We start from the raw sequence: 25149 nt of genomic DNA, 5'->3' as shown, positions 1-25149 counted from the left end.
CTAGCTGAGGAAGTGGAGGGATGGGTTAATTAGTTTGCTGGTGACACAAAGGTTGGAGGTGTTGTGGATAGTGTGGAGGGCTGTCAGAGGTTACAGCAAGACATTGATAGGATGCAAAACTGGGCTGAGAAGTGTCAGGTGGAGTTCAACAGATAAGTGTGAAGTAGTTCATTTTGGTAGGTCAAATATGATGGCAGAATTTAGTATTAATGGTCAGACTCTTGGTAGTATGGAGGATCAGAGGGATCTTGCAGTCTGAGTCCATAGGACACTCAAAGCAGCTGCACAGGTTGACTCTGTGGTTAAGAAGGTGTACGGTGTATTGGCCTTCATCAATCTTGGAATTGAATTTAGTAGCCAAGAGGTAATGTTGCAGCTATATAGGACCCTGGTCAGACTCCACTTGGAGTACTGTGCTCAGTTCTGGTCGCCTCACTACAGGAAGGATGTGGAAACCATAGAAAGTGTGCAGAGGAGATTTACAAGGATGTTGCCTGGATTGGGGAGCATGCCTTATAAGAATAGGTTGAGTGAACTCAGCCTTTTTCCTTGGAGCGACAGAGGACGATGGATGACTGGTAGAAATGACTAGTTCTGACAAAGATAAACAGTGAAAGCAAGTTACCTAATGTTCCTGAATTCAATCCCGAGTCCAGAAAGGAATGACATGGCCTGAGATTATGTTCAGAAATGCAATCTGATTTTGCATAATTTGTCTATAATTGTCTGAAATTTTGTGTGGCCAATTGTTCTGAACAGAGATTTAAACTAAAATGGACATTCAGATATTTTAAACCTGCACCAGGTTCCCCAGTCCTCAGCTGTGGGGCCAAGGACTGTATGTGTTTGTGGTCCAGATGAAGCAGCTCACAATGTTCTGACAGAGACACTTCATTCTATCCCTCTGCTCAGTACCAAGTACATCATTTCATGTAAATACAGAATTATGTTCAAGCACTTACCTGGAATCGAATTGCTGACAGAAATGCCAAGTAAGAATACCAGGTTAAAGAAACCAGTTTGGAAGAACATCCAACCTAAAAAAAGAAATTAAAGAAAAAAAAAAGAAATTAAAACCATTTGAAATTCTCAGAATCAGAATTCAGACTTAGGTTAATCATCACTGACTATGTCATGAAACTTGTTGTTTTGTGGCAACAGTACATAGCAATAAATAAAATATACTATAAATTACAATAAGATATATAGTTGTGAAAAAGAGCAAAAATAGTGAGGCCATCTTCACAGGTTCATGGTGTTACGCCTGTGCCCAACTCTGAGGGGCCGAATGGTCCCAAAGTAGCCCCCTCCTTTTTGAGAATCGCAAGATCGCTATTAATTCAGGTCAGGAGACCCAGGAAATGAGAGAGAGACGTTTGGAATGTCCTGGCCCCTCAGCGATACAAAGATGGGAAACGGCCATTGTCTCTTGGAGACGGAATTGTGTATTGAGTACTGTGCTATTTATTTGAAGCCCTCAGGGAATGACCAAAAGTGGGCTGGTTGAGGGGAGGCATCCCTCCACCCTGATTGACATCTGAGACCCTGTGAGTCAGGATAAAAGAGGGTCTGGGGAACGGCCCCTTTAGATGCACCAGGAGAAATGCTAGAAATCCCGTGACAGCGTTTAATAGCGACAGCCGGTGGGGCTCGCGTGCGTCCTTTTCCTTGGCCTAGGAATTGGCGGGCGTCCACGGAACGGCTTAGCTAAAAGGACCGACTACAAAAAACGGAACTCTCGAAGGATCGACATCATAAAAAGGAAAAGCTGGCAAGTTTAAACATCTGTCTTTCTCCAACCAAAGGCTGCAGCCTGAATGAACTAAAGTGACTTTTATATTTCCATTGGACAATACATTATCCCCTAGACAACGATAGAGCTATTTCTTATTGATTATTATTATACCCGCGCTTTTAGATTTAGTATTGACGACGTATATTATCTGTATGTTTGCATTGATATTATTTTTGTGTATTTTTATCAATAAATACTATTAAAAATAGTACCATCAGACTTCAACGGACCTCTCTATCTTTGCTGGTAAGTGACCCAGTTATGGGGTACGTAACAATGGACCATTCAGAATTCTGATGACAGAGGGGAAGAAGCTGTTCCTGAATCATTGAATGTGTATCTTCAGGCTCCAGTGCCTCCTCCCTGATGGTAGTAATCCCCCTGAGTTACAATCTACACAACTTATTCAAAACTTGCATCAATGAAGTGCTGCAGTGAACAGAGATGAACCCGGACTTGGTCAGGTTCATTGTGATATTCAGTGTCCTAACATGAGGCAATCAACCAGCTCAGAACTGGACCAGACATTCAAGCATTGGACTGAAGGAGGTTCAGAGAGCTCTCACACACTGGCAACAAGTGGAGAGACCAGGGAGGGACTAAAAGCATCTTCTGGTTCCCTCTGGAAACACTACATTTGATAATTTACTGACCCACAGGCATCACATGTGGAAATGACAGGTACTCTGTAGTTTGTCTGTGTGTACATCCAGTGGATGGGATATCAGGCCACTGTAAATCAGTTCTGCTGAATTATCCCAGTGACCTGGAGGACTGCAATTAAACATTTTGCCAGTGACTGAGTTCCATTTCTGACACTACAGCCTGTTCTGATGCAGAGAATCACAACATCACTGTTTCCAGCTGTTCAATGGCATCGGACAGTGTTCTGGTTCAAATTGAAAACTGAACTCCATGAGGGTGCAGGCCGAACAGTCCACTGTTACCTACCCGTAACGGTTTAAATGAACCAGCAGCAACAGACCACGCCTGGAGTTTGGTTTTGATGTTAAAACCACTATCTTTATTAGTATCTACTTAATATGGCAACTTAAACAAGAATAATCAAAAGTTAACAGTGTTATGAGTATAATTATGTGCAAATATAACTCCCAAACCATTGAGCTTGGGGTGGGGGGGCTCCAGGCTTAAAATCTTGAGATGATAAGGTATGAAAGTTCAGTTCATCCCCAGGTGAATGTCAAGAGAAGGCATTTATGTCATATTCCACAGGTTCCATGGTGGTAATACAGGATAACAATTGCCGTAGGTTTTATCCGTCATCATTCCAAATCCACTTACGAATTATCATCAAAAGCAACTTATCACAGGGGTGCCGACTTCAAAGGGAACTACCACCCAGGCAAGGGTTAACACATAGGTAGATTCCACAAGGTTGCCCCAGTCACACAATGTGATAGCCACCTACCGGAGCAAACTCAGGTTTGCTGGTGTGCTGGGTTGATGCTCCACCCACCCTTGTGGGCACTCGAAAGTTCCAACCAGTGACCCCTTAGTCACTGGCTTCCTTCCATTGTCCAACTCCAACTGCGACTGACTGTGTGTGAGTGAGTGTCCTTGCTTAAATCAAAACAAGCTGCAGAGTCAAGTAGTTTCACCTCTCTTTCTCTCTCTTAGAAAGAATTAAACAGGAGCCGAGAAAGCCAGCGGCTGACATCACTCAGGTACTCTCACTTAAAATGACAGTCCACGGCAAGATAAGCCCAGGGGTTCATCATACCACATGCTGGAACATTTTATTTAAACATGTTGAAAGATTACCTTGAATGTAAAAATAATGCCCTAGTTCCATCCTTGAACATTTGCAGCAACTTATCAGGATGCCATGATGGTTGTGATCGAGATCATACATCTGTCTCTGCTCCTTCAATCTGCCCACAGGATCAACCCTTCGAAATGTTACCCATCACTCCAGTACTGAAAATTGTATCTGTCTCCAGATTCATCTGTCTCTATATTCTACCCCATCTCCTTGCCAAGTTTCACATCCACACATCACCCTCACCCATACTCTCCTGTCATTTCTTGGTATCTTTGTATAAAGCAATCACGTTTGCTGTTGTCCAATTTAATGGAAACTTTTCAGAACAGGGAGAACATTTAAATTGCTGCATGAAGTATGTCATTAGCTGCCTCTTTCAGACCCCAGGATGAAGTCCATCTGGATATCCAACTTGTCAGATGGCAGCTCCAACAACTGACTCAGTATTTCTTCCCTGGTGATTGTCATTTTCTCAGATTTGTTGCCCGACACTGGTTCTCACTCAGATTATAGCTCAATGCTCATCAATACTTTCAGAAACCTCTTTGACTTTACAACTCGCTTCCCCTTCCTCTCTGCAGTCTATAAACCTTTATATTTCTGTTCTAATCCCCTCCTTCTCAGCAAGCTTGATCTTTGTGCTTTCAGCAAATTGTTCTTTATCTCTGAATTTACCCCACTAAAGCTCACCACATTTCCTTAATCCTTCAAGCTTTTCTTTGATACCCCACTGTCTGCCCAAGCCTGGGGTCATCTATCCTCATCTTGCTTTACTTGGCTTGGTGATAGACTTCATTTGGTCATTTGCCTGTGAAACAGCCGGGGGTGTTTACTGTACAAACATTGATTCTATTCTTGGAAAACTTCAGTCTGTACTGTGAAGTAGATCTCAAAGTGAACTTTGCCAAGACTTGCTTGAATTAGGCCATGAGGAAGGAATGTCAATATTTTGAACCCTGGATAGTTTACAACTTGGAGAGGAAGAGGGGGAATGTGTTCCCTTGTGCTGACTATCTGGGCGGTGCTGTTGAAAACAAAACTATTGCAAATACCAGGAAAGATCGGTGAGAGGCCTCCCAACACTGAATTCTATCGAGGGTCAGAGGGATACCTATCATGCAAACACCTCACCATCACTGGGATAAAGGGGATTCTGTCCCTCATTCCTCAGCTGATTTCATTTTGAAGTTGAACAACACCACGTGTCAAACACCAGACAGCTGAGATAGCTTCCTCTCAACCCGACGTCTTCTAAAGATCCCTCTGGAGTCAGGTAAGAGATGGTATCACTGTGACCAACACTTCACAACTGGGTGAAAAATGATGCAGTTTCATCCCACAGGTCACTGTGTGTCGGGGGGGGGGGTGTCTGTGGGGGAAGGGGGGTGATTTTTCAAGTTTTCATTCAATTAATGTCTTTGTTAAAATTAGTCACAAATTACTTGGAGAGATGACTGGAGCTTATACAGAAATGTAAATTACACAAAGTCACTTACTTGTATAAAAAATCTTCTTGTAGATCAAGTAAAACAGAAGCATAACATTCACCAATGGCAACATCAGGCCAACAACCTGCAAGGCTTTAATTAAAGCGTCCTTGATGGAATCACCTGCAAGAAAAAATAAATTCAAGTAAGAAAACATGTAACAATTCACCAGAGAAATGACCACAACAGCTGCACAATGTTGCAAACAACCAAACTGTTCCACTTTCATCCTGCAGGGATGGGCATGTGCCAACCTCTGCCCAGTCTTATCGATTGCACGTCCTGTATGGTGGGAAACCTGGAACAGACAATTCACGACCCTGATCAGTTGTCCTCAGAGGTCTCCAGTCCAATCTTTCCAGGTCACCTCCTGCCAATATTCTGCACCAGCCGCTCCTTCTGGTGTTGCAATGGCCACTCCTCTGGGAGTGCACTACACTGACCCACATGATCCAGGGTTTGATTTCCCAACTTCCACAACAATTGGTTATGGAGTTACCCCACAATTTCACTGGAAAGTCACTGAAACTCTCAACCTCTGGCTCGATTCCACATTTTGTCACAAAAGTTCTCCCACTCATTTAGCCAGAGGAGCTCAGGCTGATATCCACAATCTGGTCAGGGGCACATTCGAGGAGAGAAAGTCTCCTTGTGAAGGGCAGGTTGATGCCCAGACAGCTGACAGACACCTGCACATCAGACTTATTGTCACCAGCGACTTTATTTCAGATATCAGGGTCTGATGTTGCATCGTGCCAGGAACAGGAGTGTGTCTGACAGCTCTTTACATTTTTCATATCGTTTCAATGATGTCACACAGGAACTGAAAAATTCAGCCAACTCCTGTGAGCGGGGGCAGAGTGAACTTCTCCACGTGAGAAACAGAACCTGTAATCTCACAGCATCTTTTACCAGTCTCTGGTCCAGACAGTGAAGTACTTTCAGTGCAGTCACTGTTGGAGGGAATGAGACTCAGTTTGTACTGAGTAAGGCTGAACAAACAGTCATGTAAAAGCTGGCTCTATGATGTTGGTTGACAGAATTATTTTTCCAATACTGCGGAGAAATCCTTTGCTTTTTTGGAAATAACACTGAAGGATCATTTACACCTTCCCGAAGAAGGCAGATGGGACTCTGGCTTAATGTCTCATCCAAAAGTGGAGATCTCTCAACGTGCAACACTTCCTCCACACTGGTTCTGAGAATGTGGGTGATGCTGGTAAAGCCACAGATATTCCCTGTCCGTTTACCCTGACAGGGGGATGGTGAGCCTCCCACTGGAACCTCTGTTGTTCTCATGGTGATGCTGGGTGTTGGTCTGTTGTTTAAGAGGGGCAGCAAGGACAAGCCCGGGAACTACAGCCTGGTCAGCCTGACATCAGTGGTGGGGAAGTTACTGGAGGGAATTCTGAGGGACAGGATCTACCAGGATTTCATTAGACAGAATCTGATTAGGAGGAGACATCATAGCTTTATGTACAGGAAGTCATGGTTGATGAATCGTTCAGAGTTTTTTTTGAAGAGATAACCAAAAGGGTAGATAGGACAATGAATGTTATCTATTTTGACATGATCCTGACATGAATCCAGGGGCTTCCAGGAGGATTCAAAATTGGTTCCGAGTTAGAAAATTGTTTTCCATTATAGAAGCTGGTGACTCGTGGTGTGATGCAGGTATCAGTGTAGGGACTCTAGTTATTTGGTATTTTTATCAGTGATTTGGATGCAAAAGCGCAAGGTTTGATCAATAAGTTTGCATATTACACAAAATTAGGTGTTGTCGTTGATAGTGAGGGCAGCTATTGTGGGTTGCAGGGGGATTTTTGACCATTTAGGAAAGAGGGCTGAGGAGTGTCAAATGGATTTCAATTCCAATGGAACCTTCTCCCAATCAAGAGAACTTGAGAAAATTAATACCGATCATAAATTACAACTCTAGTTCATTCTTTTAGACCCCAGGATGAAGTCCATCTTGACCTGGGACCTGGCAGATGGAAGCTCTGACAATATGCTCAGTACCTCTTCCCTGGTGATGATAATGTACCCAGTTTACTGCCCCAAATGGTTCTCCCTCAGACAATGGATCAATATTAAAATGCTGATCTGTTCTTTCAGACCCCTCTGACTTTACATTTCACTCCCCGTCTCTCTCAGTCTACAAGTTTCTGTATTTCTGCATCCATTTCCTCCTGTCCACCTGAGACAACCTGATCGTCATCACTTTGTGCTTTGAGCTGTCTTGTTCCTTATCTTCAATTTACCCCCAATAAAGCTCTCTATCCCTCCCCGATCCATTAAACTCTTCTTTAATACACAAGAGAAGATGGCGGCGCGACAGAAGCGCGCAGCGGCTACTCTAGGATGAATATCTGTTATCTGTTAAGTAGAATGCCGTGCACAATCCTGATTTGATGGAGACAGATGTGAGAAGCACAGAGGAACATCTGGTGAAACTTCTGACATGCCTGTTTCACTGCTGCTGTTACTGTGCAATCAAAAATTCTCCAGAGAGGAAGGCCCCGAATCCTCGGCTCTGCCTGTTGCTTGGCAGCTGGGGCCAGGGTTGAAGCGCTCGGCAGAGATGGTGTTCAGTGCTTGGTGTTGGAGGGTTGATCGGAGGCTTGAAGTTTTCGGGCGGTCTCAGAGTTGGCTGTGGTCGGGTGCTTCCAGGGGCTGCATCGGCAAGTTTTGCGACACTGGAGGTTCGTGGCAGGAAGAGTTTTCCTTCCTTCTACCGTCTGCGTGAGATGATGGGCTATTGGGGACATTGAGACTTTTTTTTAACAGTGTCCATGGTCTGCTAGTATCAAATTACGGTATTGCTTTGCACTGTGGTAACTATATGTTATAATTATGTGGTTTTTGTCAGTTAGTCTTGGTCTGTCTTGTGTTTCTGTGATATCATACTGGAGGAGCATTGTATCATTTCTTAATGCATGCATTACTATATGACAAGAAACGAGGACTGAGTGTCCTCATAATCTAATCTAAAAACTCTCTGACCAAACCTGGGGTCATCTGGCCTTTTCCTGATTCCTGTCTCTTGGTGACAGACTTCATTTGGTAATTTGGCTGTGAATCAACAGAGGACATTTACACTACAAACACCAGTAGCTATTGGCAATATTTTTGGATAACTACAGTCTCTGTGCTAAGTTATTCTCAAAGTGAACTTAGCTAGGACTTGCAAGAATTAGGCCATGAGGAAGGAATGTCACTATTTTGAACATTGAATGGTTTATAACTTGAGAAAGAAGAGGGTGTTCCCTTGCATTAATTGATTGGAAGGTGCCATTGAAAACAAAATTGGAATCAGAATCAGGTTCATTATCACCAACATGTGACATTAAATTTGTTAACTTAACAGCAGCAGTTCAATGCGATACATAAAATAGAAGAAAAATTAATAAATAAATCTTATTCAGTATACTTTATACAGTATACGTATATTGAATAGATTAAAATTCATGTAAAAAAATCTGAAATACTATATATTTAAAAAAAGCCAGGTAGTGTCCAAGGGTTCAATGTCCATTTAGGAATTGGATGGCAGAGGGGAAGAAGCTGTTCCTGAATCGCTGAGTGTGTGCCTTCAGGCTTCTGTATCTCCAACCTGATGGTAACAGTGAGAAAAGGGCAGGCCCTGGGTGCTGGGGATCCTTCATAAAGGATGCCACCTTTCTGAGACACTGCATCCTGAAAGTGTCCTGGGTACTTTGTAGGCTAGTACCCAAGATGGATTCTGACTAAATTTACAACCCTCTGCATCTTCTTTTGATCCTGTGGAGTTGTCCCTCCATACCAGAGAGTGATGCAGCCTGTCGATATGTTGAGACCAGGTTAGATCCTTGGAGATTTTGACACCCAGGAACTTGAAACTGCTCACTCTCTCCACTTCTGATCCCTCTATGAGGATTGGTATGTGTTCCCTTTTTACCCTCCAGAGGTCCAGAGTCAGCTCTTTCACCTTACTGACATTGAGTGCCAGGCTGTTGCTGCGACACCACTCCACTAGTTGGCATATCTCACTCCTGTACACCCTCTCATCGCCACCTGAGATTCTACCAACAATGGTTGTATCATCAGCAAATTTATAGATGGTATTTGAGCTATGCCCAGCCGCACAGTCATGGGTATAGAGAGAGTAGAGCAGTGGGCTAAGCACACACCCCTGAGGTGCACCAGTGTTGATCGTCAGCGATATTATCACCAATCCGCACAGATTGTGGTCTTCCGGTTAGGAAGTCGAGGATCCATTTGCAGATAAAGGTACAGAAGCCCAGGTTCTGCAACTTCTCAATCAGGATTGTGGGAATGATGGTATTAAATTCAGAGCTATAGTCAATGAACAGCATCATGACATAGATGCTTCTGTTGTCCAGGTGGTCTAAAACTGTGTGGAGAGTCATTCAGATTGCATCTGCCGTTGACCTATTGTGGCGATAGGCAAATTGCACCAGGTCCATGTCCTTGCTGAGGCAGGAGTTCAGTCTCGTCATGACCAACCTCTCAAAGCATTTCATCACTGTCGATGTGAGTGCTACCGGGCGATCGTCATTAAGGCAGCTCACGTTATTCTTCTTAGCCACTGGTATAATTGTTGCCTTTTGAAGCAAGTGAGAACTTCTGCCTATAGCAGTGAGAGGTTAATAATGTCCTTGAATACTTCTGCCAGTTGGTTGGCACAGGTTTTCAGAGCCTTTCCAGGTACTCCATTGGGACCTTCCACCTTGTACGGTTCACTCTCTTTAAAGACAGCCTAACAACAGCCTCTGAGACAGAGATCACAGTGTGATCAGGTGCAGCAGGGATCGACACAGCTGTAGTTGTATTCTCCCTTTCAAACCAGGCATAGAAGGCATTGAGTTCATCTGGTAATGAAGCATCGCTGCCATTTATGCTATTAGGTTTCACTTTTTAGGGAATAATGTCTTGCAAACCCTGCCAAAGTTGTCGTGCATCTGATGTTGCTTCCAACCTCATTCAAAATTGTTTCCTTACCCTTGAAACAGTCCTCCACAAATTCTACCTGGTTTTCTGGTACAGGTCTGGATGGCCAGTCTTGAATGCCACAAATCTAGCCTTCCGCAGACGACGTACCTCCTGGTTCATCCATGGCTTTTGGTCTGAGAATGTGCAGTAAGTCTTTGCAGGCACACACTCATCCACACAGGGTTTAATGTAGTTGGTAAAAACTGCAGCGTACTCATCCAGGTTCAAAGATGAATCCCTGAATATAGTCCAGTACACCGATTCAAAGCAGTCCTGTAGACGCTCCTGTGCTTCCCTTGTCCAAACCTTCTTGGTCCTCACTGCTGGTGCTGCAGTCTTCAGTCTCTGCCTGTACTCAGGGAATGGAAGTACAGCCAGGTGATCAGACTTCCCGAAGTGAGGGTGTGGAATAGCACGGTAGGCATCCTTGATGGTGGTGTAACAGTTGTCCAGTGTGTTGTTTCCTCTGGAATTGCAAGTGATCTGTTGATGGTAATTGCTTAGTGACTTTTTCAGACTAGCCTGGTTAAAATCTCCCAAAACAATGCTGAAGGCATGAGGATGCGCTGTTTCATGCATGTTGATCCCATTGCTCAGATCATCTAAAGCCTGATTGACATTGGCCTGAGGCGGAATGTATACTGTTACCAAAATGACCCCGGAGAACTCCCGTGGTAGGTAAAAAGGACGGCACTTAACTGCTAGATATTCCAGGCCTGGTGAGCAGAATTGGGACAGCACTGGTATATTTGTGCACCAAGAAGAGTTGATCATGAGGCATACTCCTCCACCTCTGCTTTTGAGAGACTCTATAGATCTATCCTGATGGTGTATAGTAAACCCGTCGATCTGAATCACTGCATTCAGCATGGAAGGGGTTAACCAGGTCCTAACCAGTGTCCTAGGGACACACGTGGTCCTAATGTCCCTCTGATTCAGCACCCTGTCTCTGAGATCATCGATTTTATTCACTGGAGACTGCACATTTGCAGCAAGACAGTCAGTATTGGGAGTTTAAAACCCTGTTTCCTTAAACACACTTTGTAACCCCGATCTGCAACCATGCTTCCTCCGTGGGCACTTCCATCCACAATCAGAGTTGTTTCCGTCAGTTTTAAGCAGCGATAGTTAATTTAAATGCTTTAAGACATCTTTGTACATTCAGCCAGAGACTCATTCCACCGAGATGCAACAATGAGCGTCATAGGAAGTCATTCCTACCTGTGGCCATCAAACTTTACAACTCCTCCCTTGGAGTGTCGGACACCCTGAGCCAATAGGCTGGTCCTCGACTTATTTCCACTTGGCATAATTTACTTATTATTATTTAATTATTTATGGTTATATATTGCTATATTTCTACACTATTCTTGGTTGGTGCGACTGTAATGAAACCCCATTTCCCTTGGGATCAATAAAGTATGTCTGTCTGTGTTGACTGTACTGACCTTGGACGTAGTTGTGCTTTTTAGCTGTATCAGTCTGAAACAAGAATATTTAATCAAATATCTAATCAAGATTGTTAACAGCCTGAAGGAGAGGCCTTCCCACACCCAACTGTATCAAGGATGAGAAACACTCACTCACTCAGCTCACCATCATTGGGATCCTTTACACCAACCTGATATGATGCTGAAATTTGACAACACCATGATCAAACACCAGTGAGCTGAGACACGTTCCTCTCCAGACTACTTTTTCTAAAGACCCTCTGGAGTCAGATCAGAGGTGACTCCAGAATCATTCCAGCTGTGGTGACACTGTAAATCAGAATTTCATAACTGGGAAAAATGTCAGACAATTTCATCCCACAGGTCACAGGGATCCAGAGGGGTCAGTGGGGGTGAAGATTATTCAGGGTTTTTTCTTTTCTATCTTTTTATTAAAATGAGTCTAAAATTACTTGGAGATGTGACTGGAGTTGATACACAAGTGTGAAAATATGATGACAGATACCTTCATCCAAATCCTTTTTTATGTACCGGCACATCAGGATTAAAATGAACGCAATTGGCAGTACGATTGACAAAACGATACTGACAGGTCCTGCGGTGGAAAGCCCTGCAATTAAAAATAAATTCAAATGAGTAAATGTAACAATTTATCAGAGAAATGACCACAACAGCCGTCTATTGTTACAAACAACCAAACTATTCCACTTATCTCCACATGGCAGGAGATGTTCCAGCCCTGCCCAACTTGCTAACTTTGTCTACATGACTGAACCAACTGACTCTGCATGGCCTCCGATGTGGGATAACAACACGCTGACCTGTTATTCCAGACCTGAATTATTCCCTGCAGTCTAATCTATCCTGGTCACTTGCTGTCAATATTCTGCACTGGCTGCATCTTCTGGTGTTCCAATGGCCACACCTTGAGGAGTGCACGACACTGCAGCCAGACATCCCACATGGTCCATGGTTTGACTCTCCTGACATCCACAACAGATGGTTATGGAGCTGTCCCAATATTTCACTGGTAGTCACTGAGTCACCCAAGCTCAATCTCAAATCATCAGTTTCTGATTCATCTGCCGCTGATAACTGGACCCAGTCGTTAACCCTCGCAAGGGTGGGTGGGTGCAATTGCTTACTGGCTCCATTCCACACTTGTCAAGTAATTTTTCCCATTACTTTTGCAAGAGGGAGTTCTTGCTGATATCAATGATGTGGTCAGGATACACTTGAGGAGATAATGCTGTTATTTGGAGGGAACATTGACGTACATGTGGTTATTTGACACTTACATAATGCTCATTGTCACCCAGTTGTGGGTCTGAGGACTGCAGGTGCTGGTGGTCCTGATAAAGCATCTGACAATGTACTGACTGAGATACTCAATGCATTCCAACCACCCTGCAGAGAACTGAGTTCATCACTTTCACACAAGTTTATTTGACCATATACCAGATGTAGTGCTGACGATCCAGGCAATGACGAAACAATTGATGAGGACAATGTCACAGGCGACTTTCAACTTCCACCAAATTGTGATCATCTTAGAACCTTTTCAAAAATAAAAAAGAAATTTACAACATTTGATAACCAAACAATATAAATGATTTAACACATGCATCAATGGACAAATGTCCCGGTAACAGACCTTGACTCAGGGTTGTTTCGATTGGTGATGATATTGCATGTCCTAAACATCAAGCAACCCAAACAACTCTGAAATGGATCAGATGTCAGAGCTTTGGATTGAAGGAGGTTCAGGAGTTCACTCACCACTGCAGCAAATGGGGAGCTCAGAGAGACACAAAACACAGTTTGTGGCTGCTACCAGGATTTGTTTTACATTTGATAACTTAGATAAACCCTCAGCCAGTGACTGTGCATGTGGAAACAGATAGACTGCAGCTTCCCTCTGGACATGTCCAGCAGATAAGGCAACAGCCACTGTCGATATTCTCTGCTGTATTCCCTCATGATCTCAGGGGCTGAGACTGACATCAAGTTGCCAGTGTTAACAAAAACCAACCCCAGCTGTAACACTGAGGTTCCACTGTTTGACTGTGAATCCTGTTCTGATGCCGAGGACTGGAACAGCTGCTCACAGCATCAGGCAGTGGCTTATTCCAACATTGAAACTAAACAGCTCAAGGGTACAGGCTGAACTGTCCAAAAGCTGGGATATTTAATACAGATAAGGGGAGAGGTTGTCCAGGACATCCAGTGGTGAGCAATGCACACGATCCAAGGACACCTCTCTTGTAGTGGTTTTTGTTCATTTCCAATTGCTCTCAAGAAAGGGGGGGTGGAAGAGCTGGTTTCTTATTTTGCACCCACCACCTAAATTCCCACCCTCTTCAGACCCCACATTTCTGAAAAAGAATTTCTCTCAGTTTCCTCACAAATGCTCTTTCAAATTCTTAGCCTTATCATCCAAATCGCAGGAGTTACTGAGGTGTTGAATCAAACCCTCTTCATATCACCGAATCCCCTCTCCCCATTCTAACTATAACTCATTCACCTGAGACTCTGCCCATTGGCACAACTTCCATCACTATACACTCAAGATTAACAGGCCTGAACACCGTGTCTGATAAACTGGTTTAACTAATCACAAATCGATTCAGCTCTTGCCCACTGAACTATTTGAAGATGAACTAGAATCCAAAGTTATCCCCCAGGTCATCACCCTGATGTTTTTCAACAATATGAACCAAACCGTGAATGTTTGTGTAAAAATAAAACAAGCTGCATCAGGTCTCAACCTGAAATGTTCACAACCCCTTTACCTCAGACAAGAGAAAATCTGCAGATGCTGGAAATCCGAGGAATACACACAAAATGCTGGAGGAACTCGGCAGGCCAGGCAGAACAAAGCAGAGTCGATGTTTCGGGCCGAAACCCTTCGGCAGGACCATTTTGTGTGTGAAACCCCTTTACCTTCACAGATGCTGCTGACCCACCGAGTTCCTCCAGCAACTTGTTTTCTGTTCCTGATCCCAGTGTCATCAGTCTCCTGTCTCCATGGAGACTTGTGGGTCAGACTATTCATCAGCCTCTCTCCTTTCTCTGTCCTTGTTGCCCATCATGGAATTTTATCTTAGTCTAGATTTTATCCCACTACCTCCCCACATTAAACTTATCCATGAAGCATACCTTCCATTCATTACCAATTTCCCTTCCAGCACTGAATGTTAACAAATTTGACAGGACTGATCTCCCACCTATTAAACCTCCAACATTACCCCTCTCATAGACCAACCACTAACCACTCCCCCACCCCACACCCAACTTCAAGATTTCTACTGTCATTGTAATTGAGTTTCTCCATCACCAGCCGACCTTTCCTTGTTACAAATCTTTGTTGGCATCTCCTAAATCAGTGGGAAATTTGCTGTTTGAATATCTGGGTTCCCAGTCCTGTTAAACTAGTGAAGCAGTTTTGGTCACCCTCCTACAGGAGTGATGCCATCAGCTGGAAAGTGTGCACAGGAGACTTGTGTAAGGATGTTGCCAGGACCTATAGAGTCATAGAAAAGTACAGCACAGAAACAGGCCCTTTGTCCCATCTAGTCTATGCCGAACCATTTAAACTGCCTACTCCCATCGACCTGCACCTGGACCATATACCCTACCATCCATGCACCTATTCAAACTTCCCTTAAACATTGAAATTGAGCTTGCATGAAACACTTGTGCTGGCACTTTGTTACAGACTCTCACAAATCTCTGAATGAACAAGTTTCCTCTTAGACTTTCACCTTAAACCTTCCACTTTCCACCTTTCTAGTTTAAGAAAATCAACGCACTTGGAGTTGGAGCCATATTGGTTGGAGTGAATGATTTGGAGGGGAGAAGATGGGACAAAGGAGTTCCGATGCGTGTCCAACTAACCCAGGTATGAGAATGGGTTGCTCTAAGAACTGAGCCAAATTCAAGAGGTCAAGAATGGCTCCTTTGGCAGTGAAATACTGGTCTGAACCGATCCGCCGGGCAGTGTATTCAAGGCTCCTAATATGAGGTAGAATCCACTGTTTGGACCATCTAAATGACGGCCCATATAGACTGAAAAGCCAGGATGTCGAGAGTCAGATGAGGTTGGATCACTCTGGGCACTGAGCCGATTTGGAGAGGTTGAGGACAGCTCTTTGGAAAGCTAAAGCTCAGCCCATAATGATTCACCAGAAGCAGGGCCCGGGTTCTAATGCAAGGTTCTAACATCTTCAACCACTGAGGTTTGGAGGTTCAAAGGTCTTTTTTGTGGGTTAATTTATTATTTTACTTTCTTATGGACATGTGTTTTTTTATTCTCTGCACATTGGGTGTTAGACAGACTTTTTCCAGATATATGGGGTTAGTGTTTGTGTTTCTTTGTTTCATGGCTGCCTGGTAGGAGATGAACTTCAAGGTTGTATAATGTATACATTCTTTGATAATAAAAAGTACTTTGAACTTTGAATTTAAACACCGACTCAGATAGTCTGGGGGTTTCCCTCTCCACGACGCTAAGGCTGTGAGACTGCTCCCGGTTGCTGCACTTCTTGTCTGTGAACTTTGCAGCTGTTTACCCCGTTAAAATGAAGAAGTGAATACGGAGGCTTTGGGCCTACTCCAGGGATTTGGATCTAAAGACTCAGTTTGGTTGGGAATGCTGTTGTTGTTGCTCGCTTCTATTGTTTATATGATTTGTTTTGGTGTTTCTGTTTCTCTTTCTCTCTGGGCACTGGGGAGTTGGTCTCATTTTTTTCAATTTCTTTCAAGTTCCTTGCTTTGTGACTGCCTGTAAGCAAACAAATCTCAACGTTGTATAATTTCTACATTCTTTGATAATAAATGGACTTTGAAGCTTAACCCATGACCTCTATTTGTCGATTCACCCAGCCTCAGTGGAAAAAACCTGCTTGTATTTACCCTATCTATACCTTCATAAATTTGTATACCTCTGTCAAATCTCCCCCCAAACTTCTACGTTCCAAGGAATAAAGTTCTAATTTATTCAATCTTTCCTTATCACTCAGATCCTCTAACATCCTTACAAATTTTCTCTGCATTCTTTCAACCTTATTTACATCTTTCCTGTTGGTAGGTGACCAAAACTGCACACAGTACTCCAAGTTAGGCTTCACCAATTTCATATACAACGTCAACATAACATCCCACTCCTGTACTCAATATATTAATTTAAGAGGACCAATGTGCCGAAAGATTTCTTTATGACCCTCTCTTACTGTGACACCTCTTTCAATGAATTATGAACCTGTATTTCCAGATCCCCTTGTTTTACCACACTCCTCAGTGCCCTACCATTCTCTGTGTAAGACCTGCCCTGGTTGGTCCTCCCAAAGTGCATCAACAAGAATTTGTCTGCATTAAATTCCATCTGCCATATTTCAGCCCATTTTTCCGGCTGGTCTAGATCCCCCCACAAGCAATAATAGCCTTGCTCACTGTCCACAACACCCCCACGCTTGGTGTCAGCCACAAATTTACTGATCCAGTGAATCACATTATCAACCAGATTGTTGACATAGATGACAAACAACAGCAGACCCAGCACCGACCCCTGTGGAAATAAATTTTCAAAACAGATTACAGTTCAAGAATAGCAGCAAAACCTCCAGCTCCTAGCATTAATATAATGAAAAGTACTCTCTCAAAATTATTTACATCTTTCCTGTAGGTAGGTGACCAAAATTACACACAGTACTCCAAATTAGACCTTACCAAAGTTTTAGACAACTTCAACCTAAGCATCTCCTGTACTCAATACATTGATTTATGAAGACCAATGTGCCAAAAGCTTTCTTTATGACCCTATCTACACCTCACACCACTTTCAATGAATTATGAACCTGTATTCCCAAATCCCTTTGTTCTGCCATACTCCTCAGTGCACTACCATGCACTCCTTATCCTGTTGTAATCTACATATCTACTGATCCAGTTAACTACTTTATCATCGTGATCAGTGATATTGATGAGAAACAACAGACCCAGTGTTGATCCTGTGACACTCCACTAGTCACAGGCCTCCAGTCAGAGAGGCAACCACTGTCTGGGTTCTCCCACAAAGCCAATGTCTAATCAGTTTACTATCTCATCCTGAAAGCCAAGCGACTGAAACTTTCTGACAAATGTCACATGCGGGACCATGTCAAATGCCTTGCTAAAGTCCATGTAGACAACATCCACAGCCTTGTCTTCATCAATTCTCTGGGTAACTTTCTCAGGAAACTCTAAAATTTTGGTTAGACATGAACTATCATGAACAAAGCCAAGCTGACTATCCCCAATGATAAAGCATCTTCTGATCAGAGAAATTCAGTACAAAGATTGTCATTGATGAAAGTCTAACACCAGAACAAGTTTACAATGCTGATTGTTTTATACCTTAAAACCAAAAAAAAAAAAAAAATACAGTGTGTATTTAAAGATAGCAGAGTCAAGGGATATGGGGAGAAGGCAGGAATGGGGTACTGATTGTGGATGATCAGCCATGATCACATTGAATGGCGGTGCTGGCTTGAAGGGCTGAATGGCCTACTCCTGCACCTATTGTCTATTGTCTATAATGTGCTGTAATGTTTTTATCAAAACACAACATTGTAGCTGGAGACTGAAATCCTGCCGTTGTTTGTTGATCAACAGCTGATTCAGGAATTCTCTGATGCTGCTGGGCTGCTTTTGTTACCCTGCACACCACATCACATATAAATCATCTGTGTCCTCAATATTTGAAGTTAGTTTTTCACAATCAGATGGATTGTCATTTGGTGTTTCATCATCTGATACAATGTGCTTTGTTACAAAAGAGGGTTCATTTCTATTTTCTTTATATTTATGTTATGTAATATTTTTTACTGTGATGTACAGATGTGTGATGAACAAGTATAAGACAAAGTCTACTTACCAGTAGCACATAAGTTCAGAGTTGGAAATGATGGCGATACTAAACTATCTCATTACATATTCCAAAATCTGAAACACTTCTGGCCCCGAGCATTTCAGAGAAGGGTTACTCAACCTGTATATTGTGTTTGAGGCAGGAACATCAATGACACTTAAAAGGTCCCGGACCAGTCAGGTGTGGGGCCTTTAAGGCTCATCGCCATGTCTGAAAGTGAGGCCGGAGAGGGGAATCCAAGCCAGGCTGAAACACAGGGGGATGAGGCCTCCTCTACCCGGCATCCTGTTGGCAAATGTGCCGTCACTGGAGAACAAAATCACGGATCTGAGGGCAAGACTGCTGCATCAGAGGCAGCTGAGAGTCGGCTCAATTGTATGCTTTATGGAAACGTGGCTTTCTCCAGACACGCCGGATGCAGCAGACAGACCAGAGGGATTCACAATTCACAGAATGGACCCAACTGCTGACTCAGGGAAGGCAAAAGGAGAAGGTGTGTGTTTTATGGTTATCTCTCTGACATGAGTGGTTTGAGTGGTGGGTGATCTGGGAAGGGTCCAATGTAGCTGGAAGGTGGGATTTCATATGATCCATTACCAGCTGCTCAAAGCACTTCATGATTGTTGAGGTCAGTGCCACTGAGCTGTATTCAATTCGGCCAATTATAGAAACATAGAAAACCTACAGCACAATACAGGCCCTTCAGCCCACAAAGTTGTGCCGAAAATGTCCCTACCTTAGAAATTACTATGCTTACTCATTGCCCTCTATTTTTCTAAGCTCCATGTACCTATCCAGAAGTCTCTTAAAAGACTCTATCGTATTCGCCTCCACCACCGTTGCTGGCAGCCCATTTCACGCACTCACCACTCTCTGAGTAAAAAAACTTACCTCTGACTTCTCCACCAGACCTACTCCCCAGTACCTTAAACCTGTGTCCTCTTGTGGCAACCATTTCAGCTCTGGGATAAAGCCTCTGACTATCCACACGACCAATGCCTCTCATCATCTTGTACACCTCTATTAGGTCACCTCTCATCCTCGGTTGCTCCAAGGAGAAAAGGCCAAGTTCACTCAACCTGTTTTCATAATTATTTTACAGAGCCAGGCTGCGAGGGGTGGGAGAGACATTTAAAAGGCATTCAGACAGGCAGAAGAGTCTGCTGGGGATGGAGGGATATGGATCGTGTTCAGACAGAAGAATCTGCAGGGGATGGAGGGATATGGATCGTGTTCAGGCAGAAGAATCTGCAGGGGATGGAGGGATATGGATCGTGTTCAGGCAGAAGAATCTGCAGGGGATGGAGGGATATGGATCGTGTTAAGGCAGAAGAGTCTGCTGGGGATGGAGGGATATGGATCGTGTTCAGGCAGAAGAATCTGCAGGGGATGGAGGGAGATGGATCATGTTCAGGCAGAAGAATCTGCAGGGGATGGAGGGATATGGATCGTGTTCAGGCAGAAGGGATGAGTTTGATTTGGTATCATGTTCAGCACAGACACTCTGCCTCAGGGCTGGTTCCTGTGCTGTACTGTTCTACATGAAAATCCTGAGGGTCTTGACAGAATGTCAATTGTTCAAAGTTCAAAGTCAATTTCATTATCAAAGTACATAAATATCACCATATACAACCCTGAGATTCACTTTCTTGTGTGCTGCCCTGCAAATCTCTAGAATAGTAATGATAACAGGATCAATGAAAGATCAACCAGAGTGCAGAAGACAACAACTGCGCAAATGCAAATAAATAACAAGTACATGAGATAATGAGACAGAGTCCTTGAAAGTGAGATCATTGGTTGTGGGAACATTTCAAGGATGGGACAAGTGGAGTTAAGTGTAGTTATCCTCTTTTGTTCAAGAGTCTGATGGTTGAGGGGTAGTAGCTGTTCTTGAACCTGGTGGTGTGAGTCCTGAGGCTCTTGTACCTTCTACCTGATGGCCACAGTGAGAAGAGAGCATGACCTGGTTGGTGGGAATCCCTGATGATGGGTGCTGCTTTCCTACGACAGTGTTTCATGTAGATGTGCTCAATGGTTCAGAGGGCTTTACCCGTGATGTACTGGGATGAATCTGTTATTTTGTGTCGGGTTTTCTGTTCAAAGTCATTAGTATTTCCATACCAGGCTATGATGCAGTCAATCAATATAGTCTCCGCTACATATCTTTTGAAGTGTAGAAGTTAGAAATAGAAGTTTGTCAAAGTTTTAGATGTCATGCTGAATCTCTGCCAACTGCTCAGGAAATGGTACAGGCACTGCCATGCTTTCTTCAGAATTGCATTTCCGTGGCCAGGACAGGTCCTCTGAAATAGTAGCACCCAGGAAGTTAAACCCACTGACCCTCTCCGCCTCTGATCCTCCGATGAGGACTGGCTCATGGACCTCTGGTTTCCTTCTCCTGAAATCTGTAATCAATTCCTTGCTCTTTCTGACATTGAGTGAGAGGTTGTTGTTGTGACAAATAGATAGAGGGGTAGCTCAAACAGAGCGGCCTGTGGAAAGCGGCCAGTGAAGGAGTGGAGCTTTGACTTGAGAGGCATTGATGAGTAGAGGTGAAGGATGAGATTGTTCCCAGTTAGTCTTTACAATGCCTCCTGAGATGATGACGTACCTCTCCTGTGAGATGTGGCAGTCTTGTGGGAACTCCCCTCTCCCACAGAGTCACAGCTGCCAGAAGTACTTGCGGCTGGGCGATCTGGAAGACCGTGTGAGGAATCTGGAGCAGCAACTGGATGACCTTCGACTCATAAGGGAGAATGAGGCAGTCATAGATGAGAGCTACAGGGAGGTAGTCACACCTAGGCTGCAGGAAGCAGGTCGTTAGGTGACAGTCCGAGGGGGGAAAGCGAAGGTGAGTAGACAGGTAGTGCAGAGCACCTCTGTAGCCATTCCCCTGAATAATAAGTTTACCGTCCTGGATGCTGTTGGTGAGGACGACTGACCAGGTGTGAGCCATGGTGGCAGGGACTCTGGCACCGATTCTGACCCTGTGGTGCAGAAGGCTGGGACGGAGAAGAGGAGAGCTGTCGTCATTGGAGACTCTATAGTTGGGGAGCAGAAAGGAGATTTTGTGGATGTGAGAAGGAAACCCATATGGTTTTTTGCCTCCCGTGTGCCAGGGTCTGGGATGTCTCTGACCGGGTGCATGACATCCTGGTATGAGAGGGTAAGCAACCAGAAGTTGTGATACATGTTGGTACCAATGACGTAGGTAGGAAGCGGGATGAGGTGCTGAAGTGTGAGTTTCGGGAACTAGGCAGAAGGCTGAAGAACAGGACCTCAAGGGTGGCATTCTCAGGATTGCTGCCAGTACTACGTGATAGTGATGGTAAGAATTGGAGGAGATGGCAGTTGAATGTGTGGCTGAGGAGTTGGTGTAGGGGGCAGGGTTTTAGATGTTTGGACCATTGGAATCCTCTTCTGGGGAAGGTGGGACCTGTACAGATTGGATGGGTTGCACCTGAACTCGAGGGGGAGCAATATCCTTGCAGGTAGGTTTGCTAACATGGTTCGGGAAGGTTTAAACTAATTTGCAAGGGGGATGGGACCCAGAGCGATAGAGCAGTGAAAGAAGTGCATGGAGTAAAGTCAGATCTAACATATAGAGAGGCTTTGAGGAAAGAGAAGCAGAATAAAGGGTGTAAAGGTAGAAAGGTAGTAAGGTAGAAGGGCTAAAGTGCATGTACTTCAATGCAAGAAGCATCAGGAACAAAGGTGATGAACTGAGAGCCTGGATACATACATGGAATTATGATGTAGTGGCCATTACAGAGACTTGGCTGACACCAGGGCAGGAATGGATTCTCAATATTCCTGGATTTCAGTGCTTTAAAAGGGATAGCGAGTGGGGAAAAGGGGAGGAGGGGTGTCATTACTGGTCAGGGATACTATTACAGCTACAGAAAGGGTGGGTAATGTAGCAGGATCCTCTTTCGAGGTCAGTATGGGTGGAAGTCAGGAACAGGAAGGGAGCAGTTACTCCATTGCGGGTATTCTATAAGGCGCCTGGTGGCAGCAGAGATACCGAGGAGCAGATTGGGAGGCAGATTTTGGAAATGTGCAAAAATAACAGGGTTGTTATCATGGGTGACTTTAACTTCCCTAATATTGATTGGCACCTGATTAGTTCCAAGGGTTTAGATGGAGCAGAGTTTGTTAAGTGTGTCCAGGACTGATTCCTGTCACAGTATGTTGACAGGCCAACTGAGGGAAATGCCATACTAGATCTAGTATTAGGTAACGAACTGGGTCAGGTCACATATCTCTCAGTGAGTGAGCATCTGGGAGACGGTGATTACCGCACCCTGGCCTTCAGCATTATCATGGAAAAGGATAGAATCAGAGAGGACAGGAAAATTTTTAATTAGGGAAGGGCAAATTATGAGGCTATAAGGCTAGAACTTGCGGGTGTGAATTGTGATGATGTTTTTGCAGGGAAACGTACAATGGACATGTGGTCGATGTTTAAGGATCTCTTGTAGGATGTTGGGGATAAATTTGTACCGGTGGGGGAGATAAAGAATGGTAGAGTGAAGGAACCATGGGTGACGAGTGAGATGGAAAATCTAGTCAGGTGGAAGAAGGCAGCATAAATGAGGTTTAGGAAGCAAGGATCAGATGGGTCTATTGAGGAATATAGGGTAGCAAGAAAGGGGCTTAAGAAGGGGCTGAGAAGAGCAAGAAGGGGACATGAGAAGGCCTTGGTGAGTAGGGTAAAGGAAAACCCCAAGGCATTCTTCAATTATGTGAAGAACAAAAGGATGACAGGAGTGAAGGTAGGACCGATTAGAGATAAAGGTGGGAAGATGTGCCTGGAGGCTGTGGAAGTGAGCGAGGTCCTCAATGAATACTTCTCTTCGGTATTCACCAATGAGAGGGAACTTGATGATGGTGAGGATAATATCAGTGAGGTTGATGTTCTGGAGCATGTTAATATTAAGGGAGAGGAGGTGTTGGAGTTGTTAAAATATATTAGGATGCATAAGTCCCCGGGGCCTAACGGGATATTCCCAAGGCTGCTCCACGAGGTGAGGGAAGAGATTGCTGAGCCTCTGGCTAGGAACTTTATGTCCCTGTTGTCCACGGGAATGGTAACGGAGGATTGGAGGGAGGCGAATGTTGGCCCCTTGTTCAAAAAAGGTAGTAGGGATAGCCCAGGTAATTATAGACCAGTGAGCATTGCATCTGTGGTGGGAAAGCTGTTGGAAAAGATTCTTAGAGATAGGATCTATGGGCATTTAGAGAATCATGGTCTGATCAGGGACAGTCAGCATGGCTTTGTGAAGGGCAGATTGTGTCTCACAAGCCTGATAGAGTTCTTTGAGGAGGTGACCAGGCATATAGATGAGGGTAGTGCAGTGGATGTGATCTACATGGATTTTAGTAAGGCATTTGACAATGTTCCACATGGTAGGCTTATTCAGAAAGTCAGAAGGCATGGGATCCAGGGAAGTTTGGCCAGTGGATTCAGAATTGGCTTGCCTGCAGAAGGCAGAGGGTTGTGGTGGAGGGAGTACATTCAGACTGGAGGGTTGTAACTAGTGGTGTCCCACAAGAATCTGTTCTGGAAACTCTACTTTTTGCTATTTTTATTAACGACCTGGATGTGGGGGTAGAAAGGTGGGTTGGCAAGTTTGCAGACAACACAAAGGTTGGTGGTGTTGTAGATAGTGTAGAGGATATTCGAAGATTGCAGAGAGACATTGATAGGATGCAGAAGTGGGCTGAGAAGTGGCAATGGAGTTCAACCCGGAGAAGTGTGAGGTGGTACACTTTGGAAGGGCAAACTCCAAGGCAGAGTACAAAGTAAATGGCAGGATACTTAGAAGTGTGGAGGAGCAGAGGGATCTGGGGGTACATGTCCACAGATCACTGAAAGTTGCCTCACAGGTAGATAGGGTAGTTAAGAAAGCTTATGGGGTGTTAGCTTTCATAAGTCGAGAGATAGAGTTTAAGAGTCACGATGTAATGATGCAGCTCTATAAAACTCTGGTTAGGCCACACTAGGAGTACTGTGTCCAGTCCTGGTCACCTCACTATAGGAAGGATGTGGAAGCATTGGAAAGGGTACAGAGGAGATTTACCAGGATGCTGCCTGGTTTAGAGAGTATGGATTATGATCAGAGATTAAGGGAGCTAGGGCTTTACTCTTTGGATAGAAGGAGGATGAGAGGAGATATGATAGAGTTGTACAAGGTATTAAGAGGAATAGATAGATTGGACAGCCAGTGCCTGTTCCCCAGGGCACCACTGTTCAGTATAAGAGGACATGGCTTTAAGGTAAGGGGAGGGAAGTTCAAGGGGGATGTTAGAGGAAGGTTTTTCACTCAGAGTGGTTGGTGTGTGGAATGCACTGCCTGAGTCTGTGGTGGAGGCAGATACACTAGTGAAGTTTAAGAGAGTACGAGACAGGTATATGGGGGAATTTAAGTTGGGGGGTTATATGGGAGGCAGGGTTTGAGGGTCGGGACAACATTGTGGGCCAAAGGGCCTGTAATGTGCTGTACTATTCTATGTTCTATGTTCACTACTAGGCCAGATATTCAATCTCCCTCCTGTGTGCTGATTCATCAACACTTTGATTTGGCCTGTGACAGTGGTGTTGTCAGCAAACCTGAATGTGGCATTGGAACTGTGCTCAGCCACACAGTCATAAGTGTAAAGCAAGTAGAGCAGGGTCTAAGCTCACAGCCCTGTGGTACACCTGTGCTGATGGAGATCGTCGAGGAGAT

General features: G+C 44.2%; 1 protein-coding gene across 4 annotated transcripts in view; it reads right to left on the bottom strand.

The window, feature by feature from the left end:
- Positions 1-25149, bottom strand: part of LOC140719069 (uncharacterized) — a 165726-nt gene that overhangs the window by 63684 nt on the left and 76893 nt on the right. For all 4 annotated transcript variants that reach the window (XM_073033453.1, XM_073033449.1, XM_073033460.1 and 1 more), the window contains 4 exons: positions 12967-13065; positions 12014-12118; positions 5075-5188; positions 963-1037 (listed from right to left, as the gene is read on the bottom strand). In XM_073033453.1, coding sequence (XP_072889554.1) covers positions 963-1037; positions 5075-5188; positions 12014-12118; positions 12967-13065 — 393 coding nt within the window. The remainder of the gene's footprint in view (positions 1-962; positions 1038-5074; positions 5189-12013; positions 12119-12966; positions 13066-25149) is intronic.

The sequence above is a fragment of the Hemitrygon akajei genome, chromosome 2 (assembly GCF_048418815.1).
Source record: "Hemitrygon akajei chromosome 2, sHemAka1.3, whole genome shotgun sequence".
Classification (NCBI taxonomy): domain Eukaryota; kingdom Metazoa; phylum Chordata; class Chondrichthyes; order Myliobatiformes; family Dasyatidae; genus Hemitrygon; species Hemitrygon akajei.
Note: the sequence above shows the minus strand (reverse complement) of the source record. Positions and strands in the feature narration are given on the sequence as shown.